At 40.6% G+C, this 18,848-nt stretch overlaps 1 protein-coding gene across 3 annotated transcripts in view; it reads left to right on the forward strand.

The window, feature by feature from the left end:
• The window catches only part of NRP1 (neuropilin 1), a 115,375-nt gene that overhangs the window by 58,282 nt on the left and 38,245 nt on the right, over positions 1-18,848 (forward strand). For all 3 annotated transcript variants that reach the window (XM_064703986.1, XM_064703985.1, XM_064703987.1), the window contains exons 7-8: positions 2,531-2,686; positions 5,409-5,575. In XM_064703986.1, coding sequence (XP_064560056.1) covers positions 2,531-2,686; positions 5,409-5,575 — 323 coding nt within the window. The remainder of the gene's footprint in view (positions 1-2,530; positions 2,687-5,408; positions 5,576-18,848) is intronic.

An 18,848-nucleotide genomic window follows, 5' to 3' on the forward strand; every position in this document is an offset into this window, starting at 1 on the left:
ACTGTGTCAGTGAAAAGAGGAGCCAAGGTCTCAGAAGTTGCTACAGCATGGGCAGCCAGATGAGGTGGCTGGCTCACTGAAATGCCTTTGTTCTGCAGGTAGTATAGAAGCATCCTTGAGTGAGAACATAATCCAAGTGACATTTGGAGTATCCCGTACTGAGGGAAGCTGTCATAGCAACAGGATGGTCCACAGTTAGAGGCTGGCCTAGGGACTTTTCAACACCTTCTGCCCCAAAATTCCCATTTAGAACTCTACACAGTCTAATATGAAATCCCATCTCATTTCCTAAGGAATTGTCAGGAAGATGGTAAAACATAACCAGTGGCATAGTCTGCCTAAACAGACAGCAGTCTCAACCCTGAATGATTCCTCAGATGGGTTTCCTGCACAGCATTTATTTGATGTGGTGACACATGAAATATTTGATAATTTATTGTCATTCAAAAGTTTCCAATACTTGAATGAAAAAAAGAATAGAAGGGAGGAACTTTGTGTTAGCTATTTATGGAAGAAGGAGAATTTCTATTTCACCCAGTTGTGCTCAGATCAATATCGTATTAGCTCAGCAGGCTAAGGTTTACACGTTGCGCAAAAAAATTCAATACCTCTTTGTGTCATATTCTGCACATTTTTGGCACTTGCATCCACATAGCTGGCAAAGGGAATAGTACTGTGATGGCAGGGCCAATCTGTTGAGGACTCAAATGCATAATCACTAAATATGTCTTAAAAATTATAAACCAGTGAGTCATGGGGAATCTTAAAGCCTGTCTGCTTTAAACAAAGTTCTCTTCTGTTTGTCCTTTCAAAGAGGCTTCCCTACAGGAAATGGGAGGAGGGAGGCTCAGAGCACCATAACATGGTAGCCTTATCCTCCTTATATTCTTGCAGCTCAGAGCACCATCAGCAGCAATAATCTTGAAAGCCATTCTGAGAAAGAGCAGGATCAGAGCTGTTTGCACACAGAAAATGCAAAGAAAACAACAAAAAAAAAAGAACCATAAACCTGCAGCACGGGCATTATTTTATATTTTTTAAAAGCCACTAATGGTACCAGTCTAAACAAATTTCTCTCTCTGAAAAATAAAACCATGAAGCTTCAATGATATCTAGGATGAGGAAGAATTCAATTCATATCCTGTATAGGATGTTTCATTCTGTCAATGCTGCATGGAACAACAACCTTAGTGGAAAAAGTCTGAATTGGCAGGTATTTCAAATGCCATGGGATTGCCAAGGCAACTGAAGAGTAACTGTGGCCAGAGTATGGATAGAAAAGCACATGCTGGCAACAAGAGCTGTAACATCTGAGCTCCCTCTTTCTGGCAACCCTAGGGTCTTACAGAAATGTGTAGCTTACATAAGTAAGTATTAAGTTATTCCAAGCTGGTGCTGTTTAACTTGTTGGAAAATGCCAATAAAGGACTAGAAAATTATGTTAGCTGTAGATTTTCTTTGAACTGTGAATAATTAGGATATCTAAACATTTTACATTTTAAATTGAAAGTGTAATGGACTTCCTAGAGAAATGACAAGGTGTTAATTTAAGCCTGGAAAGCCAGTGGTGCAAGCATTAGAATGGCGCCTCATGATTATTTTCATGATTGACTCCATGGGTGGGTTTTAGCATTATCTTCTCTTATTGTTTGTAAGCACAGATGTACCACCATTCCACAGCCTAAGGACCTATCTGTAGGGAATGCTCAAGTGCTAGAAGGCCACATATGTTGGTTGTGAATTGAGTAGCTTAATTAAGGAAAAAAATTATCTCACTGCCCAGGAAATGTTGAAAAATACCAAAATCTGGTTTATACAGTGTTAACATGAAGAGAGATCATGTAACTGTGTATGTGTGTGTATTCTGTGACATGAAGATATACTTAAGAAATTCTTGCTCTTTTGAAAGGATTAAGATTTCACTCTCTAATTCTTTTACAATATTCCTTAATATTGGCCATATGGGCAAAAGAGCTATGGGGTTTGAAAGCCTAAATCAAGGGGGATGAAGAGTCATTGGTCATAGCCTCAATATGAGTTAAAAATGTTTTCAAAGTTTGAGATTAAATTAACAGATCATCAGCTGTATAGAGCATAAAACCTGTAAGCACTGTTTGAACTCCTCACAGCATCTTGTGTATGTACTAGGTTGGCAAATCAGGCCATTCAGTTGCTCTTGTCATAAATTGGTGCTTCAATCAAACTTTGGAAAATACTTATGGTGCTTTGTATGAGTAATTTTATGCATCATTGCCCTCTCTGCACACTTTGAAGGACACTCTTCTAAATCCTGGGTCTGTACATTTTCAGAGGTTCATGGAGTGCTATCTGGAGCATTTTAGAAGTACGATTGCCAGGGTAGGATAAACAATTTATTGTTCATCGCTAAATTATTGATGGCATTGTTATTTTGAGCTGCTACAGAGGTTGACCATTTCCTGCTGAGGGACTGTCTTTGGGAGGATATTGTAGTGGCACCTATTGTCAGAGCAGCCCTGGCAGTTTACTATTGTATCCTGTTTCTTTGCAGTTGGCCCACACATCGGGCGTTATTGTGGGCAAAACAACCCAGGACGTGTCCGCTCTTCCACGGGGATCCTTTCAATGGTATTCTACACTGACAGTGCAATAGCAAAGGAAGGCTTCTCAGCAAACTACAGTGTGTCACAGAGCACTGTCTCAGAAGGTCAGTATTTATCTACCCCGCAGAGCTTCTTGGAAAATGCTCTCTGTTATGTCTTCTTGCACACCAGGTGTTGTCTGAAGCTTTAAAGAAACCTTAAATAAATAAGAGTGTAGAGAAAGATTGGTTCTGTTTTCCTTTTTTCTTTTTTTTCTTTTATTTTTAAGAACAGCTGCCCTTTGAAAAGAAGTGCAAGGAGCAGAATTCTCCTTACAGTTTTATTCCACTGTATTGCCAGGAAGTTGGGATAATTATTGTGGAAAACTGTGCTGACCAAGGAAAGGCAGGAATGCAGAGCAATTGAACACTTGCATTAAAACAATGAAACATGAACAATGAATGCACTATCCAAAGCCTCCTTTTATTACATGGAATAAGCTTTGATGATCGATTTCTTGAATAAAAAGGACCCATTTAATATATGTGCTCTTGTTAAACCATTTCATAAGCTAGCTAAGCTTTGTTCTCTGTCTCATATTTTTTTCTCAGTTGACTCCTTTTCATGCTTACCCTTTGGACAGAGAATGAAATGAAGTGAGGGAAACAGGAAAATAACACGCTGTGTTACACCATGTCCTTGCAGATTTCATTGCTTTCCTCAATGATAAAACAAACACTTCATATCAAAGTCCCTCTCCTTTCTGTGTCTTTACTGAGTTTTGAGCAGATTCATACCGATTTGATGTACTTGTTTAGTGAAAAAAGGGACAAAAGAAAAATGAGTAAACTGAAAATTTAACTGTAACTCCGTATCTCTCCTCCACTCTGTGCCTTTTTAAGAGCTTTCTTACACACATGTAGGGAGGAAGAAGGAATGGGGGACTCACAGCCTCTGTGGATGGGAAGCATTGCACCTTCAGCTAGTTTGTTTTCTCCCTATGGAGGTGCTGCTCCCATCCCTTCATAACTAGCACAAACAGCCTGTGTCCCCCATGTCCCCCTCCTGCACAACCACCCTCCCCAGGCCGTAGATGCACCATCACTCTGAAGTCAGAATTAATGATATCTGCTATGCTGAGATGCCTTCAGCTCTTAAACACAGGACAGCAGAACAGAAGTTGGTGTGTATGAAAACCCTTTTGGATGACAAGACGAAGCATTTTACATGCTGCAGACTTAGACAGAGAAGCGAATTCTCTCGTTTAATTTCAGCCACCCTTACTCTTTGTGTTGCCTGGTCACCTCCAGAGGACAGCCCAACCTAATTATCCCAGTTGTGTGAGGTGTCCCCAGGAGCTCCTTGTCCCTCTCAGTAGACTACAGGGCAAGCCAAAGTGTCTGGATCAAACTAGACACTTTTTTGGTATTTTGATATTACTCCCCCCTATCATGTTTTGCATTCCCTGTAGTGCCTCATGGCTTCCCTGTAGGTTTCAGGCAGAAGTTCCTTGCCTTTGAGCCTTACCCTGCTGTAGTTCAGCTTCAGTACTTCACCATGTACCTAATACATGGAAGCAGCACAGAATGGGGGAGAGGGTCCTATTCCACAGGAAATGCTGCTGGTATAATTGAGTTATGGGAAGCCCCAACTACAGTTCCTATAAAATAACCTGGTAACATTTCTGAATGTAAATTTCTGGATCTCTGATAAAAGATTTAAGCTTTTTTTTTTCCACAATACTTTAATTTTCATTGAAAACACTAAACTTCATTTGTTTAAAACTCAGTTTTCCAACTCGTGGTTGTTGAAATTTTCAGCTCAGCACCCACCCCTACTAGAGAAACATCAGCTCCAGAGAAGGTTCAATGAAAAGGAGCATATATCCAACATATATCCAACTCCGTTTCACAGAGTTATGTCAGCTTAATTTCTAATAAAGGAATTAATTCTATTTCATAGTGTGAAGTCCTTGAACAGAAGCATGGGCACATGGGTTTTTTTTTTCTCTTGCCCTTGTACTGGGGTGCCCTTGTATTGACATGAAGGCCCAGGAGCACCTGGGTGTGAGGATCTGTCTGAAGCTAGTGGCTTCTCTTCCCTTGGTATGGGTTGGAGCCTTTATTTTTAAAGATTGAGAGAAGAATTGAGTCACTCTGCCCTACCAACCTTTGAACTCACCATAGTGATTAGGAAGTCAATTGATTCTAAATTAGCTAGGTAATTTTTGTGTAAACAAAAAGAGATTGAATGGAGATGATCAACTCATTTGCAATGCACCACATTACAGAAGAGCTGGTAATTTCCTTAGGTCAATAATTTTGTGGCCTGAATTCAAATTTTGTTCATCAAGTTCATTCCAATGTCCAGAATCCAAAAAGAACGGTTAAAATTTGAATAATATTTTTAAAGCATTTTATATTTTTTGTACTGAAGTAAATAGTTTAAAAATCAAATTATTTCATAAAGTCATCTAATTTGTCTTTTCTGGGTTTTTGCATAATTTTGAGGTGAACAGAGATTGTTCTGTATTATGAATCCACAGGAGTGTCTGTGCTAGCCTAAGATAGGCTCTTCAATTGTCCTGTACTGAAATGGCCACAATACTGGGCTAAAATATTTGTATAGCATTATTATTGCAGGAATTGCCATGGCAACTCAAATGGCAGTATTAAGAATGACACCATAAGCTCAACACTGCCTCACTTAAAGTTGCTAAAGTATTCAAAGTCACATAACAATAAATTCTTTAGATATTCATATTCAAAGCAGGTAAAATGTTCTTATTATTCAAAGTCTAAATCCAAAAGCTGACCATAATAATGATGGTAATTTATTTTTCTCCAGATTTCCAGTGCATGGAACCACTAGGCATGGAGTCAGGAGAGATTCACTCTGATCAAATCACTGTCTCCTCCCAGTACAGCGCTATCTGGTCTTCAGAAAGGTCCCGGCTAAATTACCCTGAGAATGGATGGACCCCAGGGGAAGACTCTATCAGAGAATGGATACAGGTAAAAAGATAACATTTTAAAGATGTTATTAATAATACTCTGTGGAGTTTATTGGATGAGGAGAAGGCAAAAGAAAGAAAAAAATAATAACACGGGGAAGTACTTTTACATAATTTAAGAATCGTTGCAAGGGAATAGCTCATATTCCCCATTAGATAGACTAAAAAAGACTTACTCCCAAAGGCATAGAAAAAGAAAAGGTCAGGAAGATTAATTCTTCTGCTTCCCACATCTATTGTTTTTGCAGTCTTCTGGGCACAAATAACAGAGATTTTGGTTTAGTGGAAAAGTCAATATTAGTTTAACATGCACTTAAAGTGGAATGTCCCAGTAAACTGAGCATGTGCTATGTCTCTAGCTGATTACAGTTAAGCATTAATACAATGTGGTGTTTTCATGCACTCAGATTTCACCTCAGAAGACCTATGTCCCTTCTAGAATGTGTTACTCACAGAATGAGCTCAATGGTCTCTGTCTGGTGGCTATTCTTCCACATCCTTAAACACAACATTCATTACCAGGATGTGCTGTCCTGGCTTTGCTCCTGCAAACATTTGTTACCATGAAGGAAGAGGCTCCTTGAGTTCAGTCAGTCTCTTTGGACTTGTTTGTTACATTTCATCAGGTCCATAGCTGAATGGTACATAACTACTGAACAGGTTCAGATTATTCATATCAATTACTGTGTGCAAAAAAAACTATACTGGCAGGGAAGTGTTAATATCATTATATGGAAAAACATTGATTTTCCTCAATTTTAAGTTAACTTACACTACTTACCTGAAACCCAGAATCTATTTCTGTTGGCAAAAGCTAAGGGAAATGCTTAAGCATGTTATATTACTAATACTGAAAACTTGTTCATAGATTTGAGACATTCCTCCTACTTCTGTTATTTTCTATAGGAAATTACTAACTGACATATGAAAACAATGCCTTATTAGCCTTTCATACAAGTGTTCACACTGATGTTTCCTGTGAGGTTTGATGTTTGCAAGAAAGCTCAAAAACATGTTGAGTAGTGGTTAGTAAAGGGAAGAAAGAGGGGGAAATCTTTCATTTCTGATCCCTGGCACACCACGGGACTCTCAGGTGTCCTGCTTGGGGGCCCCTGTGCATCCTGAGCTCTTGGCAGTCGAGTACAATGGACCTAATCAGACTTCAGAGTGGCAAAAAGAAATAAAATTTGTTGATCCTTTTTCATTATTTAGGAATAAACACTAAAATCTCCTCAACCTTATCTAAGTGCAAGGCTTGTTATTAATCATTGCCACTTGCAATCCATGGAATGCACATGGAAAAAGGGTGGAATGCATCAGAATCAAATTCCATGTTTCATCTGCTCGCAGGGCCGCCACTTTTCCTTTGTTTCCTTCTTTTCTGCTGTCACTTGCACATTTATGACCAGATAATCAAAACAAGAGAGTTAGTGAAATCTCATTCATGTGTTCTGTGCGCTTATTAACTTTATTAAGTTATGATAACTACGTACCTCTATGTTGCCTATATATATATATATATCTTAATCCTTTCACTTAGAACTAGATCTTTCTGAGAAAAAGTTTCAAAGGACTTCTTTTGACCATAAACTTCTTCAATAACAGACATAACAGAATTCAAACTAATCCAGGTTTTATGCTTAAAACAGCTCAGGGTACCTCAGGCCTCCTGCACGTGAATTTCTCAGCCTCCTTTTCCTCCTGCCATAAACCAGGGTGCTCAGGGGCTGAAAAAAACACTGAGCATAATGTTTAGCAGCTTTTTGCTGCCTTCAGCTACCACATCCGCCCAGAAGCTGGTGGTTATTTGCATGCTGTGCTGCTCATGCCACAGCTCTCACCTTCTTCACCCAGCCCCTGGTCTGGAAAGGGCAGCAGGAACCATTGTCCTGAGCAGTGCCCTGGATTAGTTCACTGCCTGGGGCCCAAGTGGAGGGGCCGGCATCCCCAAGGCAGATTTCATCACAGAGCAATTAGGCTGTAGCTGTGTCCTGTTGGCAGAATGAGCCTGCAATTCTTGCCTGAAGATTCACTGTGTTGTGTAGAGATGCTTTACACGCGCTGCAGAGCACAACCTGTGCAGCAGAAGGAACTGAGCGAGTTCAGACATTCAGTATATCATCCCCTTTCACAAGGTGCAACAACTTATCTTTGGCTCTGATAATTCTTATTTGGCTCTGATTATGCTTATTTTATTGTGGTTTAGTTCTACATGACATTGATAATTCAAACTTCCAACTGTGTTCTAAATGCCTTCCTTTTAATTGACCATCTTGTGATGAGTGCTAAGGGCTTTGGACCCCCAGAAACCTCAATAAGGGGGTCCTTGTGCATATGAAGCCCCATCTTCTACAAAGTCTTGATGCTACTGGCAGTAAGTGCATGTTGTGAATTTGTGTCTGGATAAAATATTGAAGTCCCATGTTTCCTCTGTACAAATATCCCTGGGAACAGATGTTCACCTCCATAAGTGCTTACAGACAAATAACCAAGGACATGTAACTGATAAAGTACTCTGAAATTATCCATAGGAAAAAAAAATTGTAATATTTTATAAAAAGCAGGAAGGCACTTGTATGTGAAGGACTGAGGTTACTTTGTTCTGCTTTGTTGTGCATGCTATTGTAAACTAGTCATTTATGTGAAGTATTTGCTTTTGTGCAGTGCAGCATAAATGGATTTTTGCTGCACAGTGCAGAACTCTAAAAGATATTCAACAGCAAAAAACAAAGCTGAAGGATACAGCAATGCTGAACTTAGAACTTTCAAAGTGAAAATTTCTGCCTATATGCCCTTGTCTGAGAGACAGAAGTTTTGTGTGTATCAGTTAACCATTAATTTTTTCATAATTGCAGGTTTCTTTACCTACACAAACACTGCAGCTGGTTAAATAGAGATATCTGTCTTTGAGCTGCTAATGTGCATATGCAACTAGGGCATCTATATGAGCTATGTACAGCCATACACGGGCAGAACAGCTTGAAAATTCAACTCCACATATTAATTTCCTCAGTGTGTAGGGGTTTCTTTGTATAGGGGAAATATTATAGTTCTCCTTTCTCTTCCTTTTGCCTCTCCCTTCAAGGTTAATGTTTTTGTTAAGACAAAAGAAACAGAAAACCTCCTTGAGTATCAACCAAAGGAGATTGGCATCTCTAGAGGACATCTAGAGGGCATGAGATATTATTGTCTCCTATGAGCTGTTGAGGTCTTTTGGAGCATTTTGATGAAAATAATTAGGAAAATAGTGTTGGCTCGTTATTAGTAATGGATTTACATGAGTTCCATCTGTGGACCTGAATACTATTCATTTGTGGAAAAGCTAGATTGCTCCTTTGTGGCTGACAGGTATGAACTCCTGAGTCCATCTGAGTTCCACCTGCTTACAGGGCTCTGTTAAGTGAAAGTTGCCTTTCCCTTCCTTTCCTTTGTTATTTGAAAATCAGTTTCAAAGCTTAGATTTAAAATAACCATAGTACAGTCACACTGCAAGTCTGCCCCGTGCTTTCTCCATTTTATTTTTACCCTCAGACACACTTTGAAAATTGCTCAACTAACACAAGCTTTGGAGTGATTCCTTAATCAGAAACAGAGTCACTCTAGATTGAATTTCTTCTTTAAAAACACATTAATAAGTCTGTGAATTTTCCAATATGAATGGAATAAAGATATGCATGAGGGAACAAGGGCTGCCAAAAATATGTGTGAAGGTAGTTTATTGTTATATGGGATGTTATTAGCATCCCAACCTTAAGCTCAGCCTACTTGTTTATTGCACTTATGTTTCACACACTTGACTGCCCTTCATTTTGAAATGGCATAATTTAAAATAAAACATAAAACCAGACCTTTAATTTAATCAAGAGCAGGGAACTGCCATTGCGATGTAAGTCATTGTCCCTCATTAACGTGTCCTTTCACAGGAAAAATAGTATAGTGTTTCCATTTCTGTAATCTGAACAACAAACATGTTAATAGGTATCAATTACCAGCCAGTTTCAGTACTTAGTACCAGTAAGAAGGCCCATGCAAGGGTTTCACATCTGGTTTTAGTGAAATTGTTCCTGTCTGTGGTATTTAAAATTTAAAGAACTCCTGTTATTGTGCAATTGGGAATCCTAGGGGAGTACAATGTTAATGAAATCCATAATGCACAAGGATTTTATGATTGCATTTTCAAGGCATTCCTTCAAAAGGGACAAGTGATGCCTGCCATGGCAGCAGTAATTGTGTTTTTACAGAGTAGATTTAATGCTCACATTTAAGAAAGCAGTTACATTTACACTTATCTGAAAAAATAACATGTGAAATCTTTATACTTAGGGGTCTTTTTGCATCTTATTTTTCCTCTGAGGAGGAGCCACGGGCCATTGTGCATGGCAGGACCTTGTGGCTCAGGGATGGCCCATGGGCTGGGGCCAGCAGCCCCAGGGCAGGAGCAGGGGGAGCTCCAGAGGAGCCCCCACAGGGACACTTGAGACCCACGTGTGTGGCTTTGAGGGGAGACTGATTGCCTATTACCAGGGTCACTGGGAACCCGGGCTGCCATCAATCCTCATCACGGGCTGGGTTTTCAAACCCACAAGGAGCAACACCTTTTGGGTGCTTTTACTGCAGGATCTGTATGTTTTCTATCAAAATGTTTCTTCTAATGCATATAACACAGATCTTTGTACTCCCACCAAGCTGGATGGCAGTTTCTGGGTGGCACAATTTTTCTCTCATCCTGTAACAGTGAGTGAGAGCTCCAGCTTGCCCAGAGACCAAAATGTGTTTGTTAACAACACGAGATGTTCAGTTCACATTATGTCTGGGGTAGGAGAAAACCATAAATCCAGCTTTAAGAATCCTGGTATCAGATCAAAACTTTGCAGCCATAAACCAAAAAGCATTAGTATGGCATAAACAGACTCTGCCAGGTTCAGATTTGTTCGGAACCATTAACAGGGGGTTAACATAAGTAGACAGTATGCTCTGGATTGAGCATTATCTGTCATTCTGCGGCTGTCATAGGGCTTTACACTAAGATGAACTCCTTATTGTGTGTTCTGGCTAATATGACACAAATCCAGCCAAACCAGCCCGAACTTATACTGCTGGGTTTTTCAGCAGGACACAGACCTGACAGGGAGCACCAGGCTCCCTCTGGCCTCTGCCTGCCAGTCCCTATCTCAGTGCCCACCCAGCCCTTTGGCACTCACAACCCCTGCAGTAATTTGAGACCTCTAGACCAGTCAGTCCGAGCAGTGTCAGCTGATCTGGCACAAAATTCTCCCTCTGCATTTTTCAGCATTCAGGAGTCTGGAGAAAGGCCAGAGAGGTAACAATAGGGCTCCTCAAAAACATCCTGGGAGATCCCCCCTTCCTTCACTGATTGAAATATCAGTTGTTTATTTAACACTAACTCTGCTGTGCAAGGAAAATATACTCCCATTGATTTAAAGCATTTCTCTGTATACACGACTTCACCAGAATTGAGAGGGAGCTCTGAAATGGAATTTGCCTTCCACATTTGTCTTCATTCCTTCAGTTTTTAACCTACATTCTTCATTATTTGGTCCTTTGTAAGTGTAACCCAGGAGCATACATCACTGATGTGAACTGGTATATAGATTAATACTGATTTATTTCCATATCACTTCTGAAAATAATTGCAGTTCATCATTTGGTGTCTTGACCTTTCATCTGTGTCACAGCTGATTTCCTTATCAGGTATTCACTTAAAAAACATATTTATATTTGCTGCTGCACAGCACATTCATTTCATTAACAGGTTTATTCTTACATCAGGCAGATGTTTAGGCTGACTTTGCCCAGCAAGCTTATTTAAGTACTTCACATAAAAAGCCATGGATGCGCTAGTCAACAGTGCTTGTTATTTTTATTATTATTTCTGTTTCTTTTGGAGTTTGGTGCAGAAGTGAAGTGCAGCATATTACTGTGTAGAATAGCATGAAAACTGGGAAATCTCAGCCTCCCAGTTTTCCTGGCCTTTGAAGAACAACCTAAGAGCGGGAGTTCAAGGCTTTGTGGTGGGGCTTGCCCATCATTAGGGAGCACACTGACATTAAAGCACAGAAACTGTCAGTCCTTTGTCTTCTCTGCCACTTTAGATTATAAGTCATGAATTTAGTTCATGTCATTTTACAGTTCATAACTGCACTCCAGAAATCACAAAAAGCAGAGTTAGCTTTGTGTAGAAAAGTGTTACAGTTATCTTAGCGGTCTTAACATGCTTTGCACATGGGCAAAGAATGACAAAAGAATATTCCTTTCTGGAAATCACAGCCAGCACAGACTGTGACACAGCACAGAACCAGGGTTAATTGACCCAGCAGGATACATTCATACCTTTATTTACTGTGACATGGGAATAAATGGTAGAGTTTCACAAAGGCAAGTACTGAAATTAAACTAGACGGAGAGGGAGAAATAAAAGAGCCCTACAAAGTATGAAGGTTTTTTGATTATTCAAAGTGCTTTAAGAGCTATTTTAGTACCAGAAAGTTCCCAGCCATAGATTTATCACTCTGGGGAGGCTGGAGAGATGCTCAGAGAACTGTGCAAAACCATTGGCTGCCTTATTGCTCTGGTAGTGCAGGTGCAAAATGCAGTTCAGAAGAAAATCCTCTCTACCTCCCTCTGAAATGTTTCAACATCAGGCCTAATACAGAGGGGAGTCCTGTGTGGCTTCAAGCAATCCTGAGTGCAACATATGGAGGAGCAGCAGAAGCAGAGCCCCTCTGAGCCCCCACTGCCAGCCTAATCATTATAATAGTTTCATTTTTTTCAGGGAATCCACTGTGCAGAGATCTGAGTGGTTTGTATGTGGCTCTGTAATTACCTATGCATCCTCTTCCCAGTCCAGCCCTACATCCCCTCAATGGCTGTGAGACAGATGGCCCTTTAGAGCTGAGATAGCGAATTCAAAATGTGTCCACCAAAAGCACTGATTCAGCAACTACTGAAATAATTTTGTACATTTATCCCACTTTCACTAGTTGGTTCCAGGAGGGAAAGAAATTAAAATCTTTAAATCTAAACTAAGACTAGTTTTAAACTAACAACCACTGGCTTGTTTAATTTCATTTTTGTTCTTTTTTTCATCACATCTTATTCTTCTTTATTTCACAGAAATTAAATCCACTTTGTACAAAGTGGTTCTTCTCTCTCTTTTTGTTTTTGTTTTTATTTTTCCCATTCACCGGGTTCAGATGTTTGGCTTGACTCAAAATACTTGTTCTGTTTTTCTGGGTTTTAAATTGCCATCACGCCAAGAAATCAGTTGTTTGTGCCATTCTGCTGGGTAGGGGAGCTCTCTGCTCTCTCCCAGGTGGTTTGCAGACCCTGTGGGGGCTGAGGCAGCTTCGCCTACCCAGTACCAAACAACACATCTTAAACAACAGCAACAGCCAGGACCTTGTGCAGATGTGAAGGAAGGCATCTCAGAGGGAGATTTTTCTGGGTCTGGCAGAAATAAATTAATCTACGAGACTAGGCAGGTGTCAGACTAGGGTGAGGTAAAGCTCAGGGCTGGAAGTTAAGTGACTAAGGGCAGTGGCTGGAAACAGAGCCTTGGCTAGGAGCACACAGCTGAGGTGTGTTCTAATAAGCAGAGTTATTACTGAGCTAAAGGTCTCTGCTCTCGTGGGGCCCAGCCTGGGCTGGAAATGAGAGGTGCTGCTGAGTGCTTTGCAGAGAAGATTATGCATTTTTATTCACTCTTTCCACACCTGCACAGTAGTATGAAGCTGTAGAGTTGATGAGTCCTGTGGGCCCTTCCCCATCCCAGCATCCAGGCTCCAGATTTTCTGTGGCTGAGCTATTATTTACCTCCCCTGCCCTTGTGTCATCCTGCTTTTCTGTCCCAGTTCAATTCTGTTCTGCCCATTAGGTGACATTTTCACAGCGGTAGCAAAATAGGTAGAGTGAAAGGATAAATGAGATTTCTTCCAAGTGGTAAATACCTGCCCTTCAGAAAGCAATTTGTCTTCTTGCCCCTGCAGAAAAAAAGTACCTTTCAAAAAGGAAACACTTAATTTCATTTTGTCTTTTTCTCTAATGTTTTCATTTAAGGTTTCAAAAAAAGTCTTTTAAAAGGCATCAGGATAACCTCCAAAGCTGACTGGTAAACAAAAGCTGCTAGCAGAGAAAATACAGTTTACCAAACATTGAGCTGAGATCCAGTTCGTCTGTTTTCAGGCACAACTGGCTTCTCATCAGGGAAGAACTGTTTACACATAACTTCACCAACCAGCTGTACCTGTGCAGTCTGGTCTTTCTCTTCATTGCAGTGTGTTGAACACTTCAGGCTAAACTCATTTCTGGTGTTGATACTCTTGAAGATGATGAAAGGATCAATCTGTCCCATCACATATCAGACCAGGATATATTTTAACTGGTTGTATTTAGGTTACAGATTATTGCACTAAAGACTAAAGTGTTTTTCAGCTGTAACAGGAGCAGGTTCTTCTCCAATGCAAATGCTATTAACTTCAGGTGATGGACTGAAGGGTTAACATAGCACAGAATAATTTTTAAATGTTCTTACCAGGCCTTAAATATTAGCTGTCCATAGGAGGATTCCCCCCTTTCATGATACGCTTAACTAAGAAAATACATCCTGTGTTTATTTTTAAAAGCCACAGCACTTTAAAATCAATAGCTTTTCTCTTTACATAACTGCAGATAGAGTAACTTTCAGATAGGTAGAGTGAGGATACAAAAACCAGGCACCATTATCTGGCCAAAGAAACCCTGTAAATAAAATCTTCCTGCCTAAATTTTGGGCATGCTTTGCTGGGGGAAGGACAGAGCTGGGGGTAGCCAGTCTCCCAGGGCTGCTTTAGCACTTGGGGGAAGTTGGCTTGGTAGTCAGTGAGCTGTGCATCCCTTCTGCTGTCCCACTTCCTCCTCTGGCACAGGACAAGAGCTCCACTCTCAGCAGTGAGGTTTCCAAGTCACAGCCCCAGAAGTATTTAATCTACATGTGTTCATTTCCTCAGAGCTGTGAGGAACATACCAGAAAAAGTGAAATAATCTTTGCATGTGCAGTCTGTCTCTCATTTTTCACCAAACATTTACAGCACACTCACCTCACTGTCTAACTGTAGCTACCTGACATTTTTCTAGAAGGTAGCAGAAACTCATATTGTAACAAAGCAGTGACTTGCTTGGTGACCCAGCAGTAAATTAAAATCATCATATACAATGTGTATGAAATAGAAAATCGAATTTTGATGCAACAAAACTGACAGTTCCATTTAACAGAGAATAAATGAATGCAGACTCCTGTGGATGAATGACTGATTTAAAGAGGCTGTGCCGATTTTCCAAGATGAGAAAGCTGATCAAAAGAAAATACATGTATTTCCATGTGACACAGGTTGCACACCTATTCCAGTGAAATTAGACTTAAAAAGTATTGTATCACAGACACTGGCACTTTTTCCTCATTTTGCTGTGATTTTTTATAGAAAACCCAAAGCCTGAACTCTCAAAACTATCTGAGTGTAGTAAATTCCAGTTACTTCAGTGGAACTGACAGTGAACACAGTGATTGCACAGTCAGATCTATCTATGCCATCAAGGTGTGCTGTCTGAGACAGGAGAGGTTTAATTTTGCACAGCATATCATCCCTTGCATAGCAGCTTCCTGCCATTAGCATAGGCATGCTGTGAAACGGGAAGGAGAAGTTATTACTGTGTGTTTACACATGTAGTATTGTACTTATACTCAAAATAACACAATTATAAACCAAGCCCTTCTGCCTGTACCCCCTGATTTTGACAGCACAGCAGCTGGCACAAAAAACCAAAGGAACTGAATAGGCAAAATTCAATTTTTTCTGCCCAAAGTCTGGTTATTCGCATGTGAAGAAGGCTGAATGAGAAGCTTTGGATTACTTGTTTCCCATTTGTGCATTAGTTGCTCAGTACACTTAGGGGAAAGAAAGTCCTACTATTATGTCCTTCTCTCAGAAAAGAGTGGTTCTGCAAGTATTGCTATAGAGTTTCCCTTTTCTATAGTTTCTAACACAAACCAGGGAAGGTCACATTCAAACTGCACTAAATAGTTGTCTTCATTCCAGATCAGAGGATTAAGCTCAGGTTTAAAATTAAATGTAAATTACAAATAAGTATTCAGAAAACGTTAATTAAAAGTATTACGTTCCTGACTCATTTATTGCTCAGCAAGGGTTCCTAAGTATCTTAGCTGGAGAAAGGGGCCATTCACATTCCTCCTTTTTTTTGACCAAGTCATTGTACATGTCTTAGGTTATCCATTTGCAAGTTAATGTAGTGCTGAAGCAAAGGTTTTCATTTTAAAGAAGTAATATTTCACAGCAAGATATGTTCCTGCAAGATGTAAAACAATCTTTTTCTAAAGCACTGGGAGTTAATCAGCCTTTCTCTCCATTGCTACAGTGAGGATTTGAATGGCACAAGATGCTGATTGCTTAGATCCCAGAGTCTATAGAAAACCCAATACGATTACATTTTCCTCCCTTTGTTATCAGAGTTTATTGTATCTCGGCGTTCAGGTTTTAAATAGTGTTCCAGAAAGAAAAATAAATTAGGAAAAAGGTATTTTCTGAGTCTTCTGAATAACGAAGGCGCTGCATCAAAGCCCCACATCAAGGCGTGAGATGGAGCTTGCAAATGAGTGCCAGGGGGATCGTTCCGTGTCCCTGCGTGTGCCCGCCCTGGGCGCGTCTCACCCTCGCAGGGAGCGCGTCTGTCCCGGCAGCGGCTCCTGCCCGGCTCTGACCGGCTCTGCGAGCGCCCAGTGCTGTCACACCCCGCTGTCACACCCCGCTGTCACACCGCCCCTGTGCCCCAGCCCCTCTGTCACACCGGGCTGTCACACCGGGCTCTGTGCCCTAGCCCCACAGTCACACTCCGCTGTCACACCGGGCTCTGCCTGTGCACCAGCCCCGCTGTCACACTGGGATGCTGTGCCCCAGCTCCGCTGTCACACCCCTCTGTCACACCCCGCTGTCACACCCCGCTGTCACACCGTGCCCCAGCCCGCGCACTGGGCTCTGCCAGCGCCCCAGCCCCGCTGCCACGCCGGGCTCCTGTGCCCCAGCGCCGCTGTCACACCCCTCTGTCACACCGTGCCCCAGCCCCGCTGTCACACCCCGCTGTCGCTGCCCGCTGTCACACCGCGCTCCTGCCGCCGGCAGCGCCGCTCCCGGCCCCCTCGCAGCATTTCTCTTTCCCATTTGATCTTTATGGTTCCCATACTGGAGCGATTTGGTTTGCTGAATTCTGGAAATGGCTCCAGTTAAAATGCGAGTGTATTAACCTGCTGTACTGAGTCTCTTTTGTTTCTCTTTACCAGAGTGCTGCTTGCCAATTTTTATGACTACAGCAGATTTTACTATTCAAACAAAACCAGATGGAACACCAGTTCAAAGAACATGTCAGAATTAAATATTTCTTTTTTAATTAGTTGCTTCTGATTTATGCAAAAAAAAAATTAACATAAGAGTGGGAGAATGTGCCATGAATCCAGATGCAACACAGCCCACACAAGCATTATCTTTTCTCTGTCAGAGACACAGAAGCTTTTTCTTTTATTCTTTTCTTGTGTTTTCTTCTTTCCTTTATGTTTCTGGATTTCATTTTTCTTAGGCTTTCTGCATCTTTTCCTTCTTGAACCAGCTTCATAATGATGACTGAGGATCTCTTATGTTTATCAGTTATACTTTTTCACCATTATCCTAAATTTTCTCCTATAGAAACTGGCTGATCTGCTTCTGGGAAAAGCTGCTGTACTCAATTCTGTGACCACAGCATCAGTAGCTCAACTTGATAGCATCTTTTGACTCTATTCTTTGTTTTCAGTTGGGGGAATCTTTACACTTACATTTTTTTCTTCTGCAGAAAGGAATTAAAGCAGAAGGTGAAGATTGTGAGAAATATACATTTCAGTTGCTAAAGAAAGGTTCTTTTCCCTTTTGCTGCCAAGAATTCCTGTGTCTTTGGCTTGAATGTTTTCTCATCTCTTCTTCCATGCTTCCCCATTTTGCCAAACAAGCTGACTGGGGATAGTTGTTAGGCACAACTGTTCTTTGCCAAGTCACTGCTTTCCCTTTTGGGGCTTTCAGGATGTTGCTGTCAAGGTCAATGAGAAAGACTTCAGTCTCTTCAGGAGAGATCTTAATAAGAGCAATATTTTCTCCCCACCTTCTTTCTGGAGCTGCTGCAACTATCACTGAGAGTTTTACACAAAGATTTGAGGTAGTTTATAAGCTTAACTATTTTCACTTAAATCCAGGATGAATATTTACAACCTGTCATTAATCAAGGAGTTGTGCTCTTGTAATGACTACTCATGTCAAGAGAATGAAGACTTTTGGAAGTAATTTTCCAACCAAATTAATTAGACTATTTTCAGAATTTCTACTGGAGCCTGTCCCATTCCTACTTAGCATTACAATCTAAGAAATTAAGGAATTAAGTCATAGTTGTATATACCTCATGAGAAAGCTTGATTGGCCAAATCAACAGCAGTGTTAAGAAAGTAGATCAACTCTTGCTTAATTAAATATTTGACAGAAGCGTGAAGCGTCACAGCAGTTAATCTGACTCAGAGCACTGTATGCTATCTAGGGAAATGACACGGTTCTCTAAAAATATTTGCTTTGGTATGTTGTGTCAAGTGATGGATTGTACAGCTTTTCAAGCCACAAGAGATGCCCACAACAAAAAGCTTCCTGTTGTTAATCAAACTCCAGCACTCGGTACTTTATTTTCTCAGGCTGTTGAACAGATCTACAGTAGGAGTGCTAAAAGCTGGCAAAACTGCTCCCTTGCTACAGCTCCCTCAATGACTGTATTTTATTTAACAAGGCAGATTTTCATCCTGAAGATAAGGTCTTCCATACTACAACCCAGTTATGTATGATGACAGGAAGAAGCAATATTAATTTCAAGCCGTGTACGTTCTGTGTCATTCTTTATCCAGCACTTTGCGCAGATTTGCTACGTGATGCATTGTGCAGAGCTAAATGTTATTTTTTTCCTTCTCCTTAACTGGTCTCAAGTAAAATGCATATGCCAGTCCTTGCATATGTTTGTCTTAAAAATGTGTCACCCACCTGCATTTTTTGGAGACAGTGCTACAGCAATAAGAATATTTCTCCTGGATGCTATGAGATATTGTGGAATAAATAGAGAGGAAGTAATTCATATGTAGAAACAGCTAGTGCCTTGAAATATGCTTCTGTAGGAAATAAATTCATTTTAGAAATAGGAACAAACCA

The sequence above is a fragment of the Zonotrichia leucophrys genome, chromosome 2, assembly GCF_028769735.1.
Source record: "Zonotrichia leucophrys gambelii isolate GWCS_2022_RI chromosome 2, RI_Zleu_2.0, whole genome shotgun sequence".
Lineage (NCBI taxonomy): Eukaryota > Metazoa > Chordata > Aves > Passeriformes > Passerellidae > Zonotrichia > Zonotrichia leucophrys.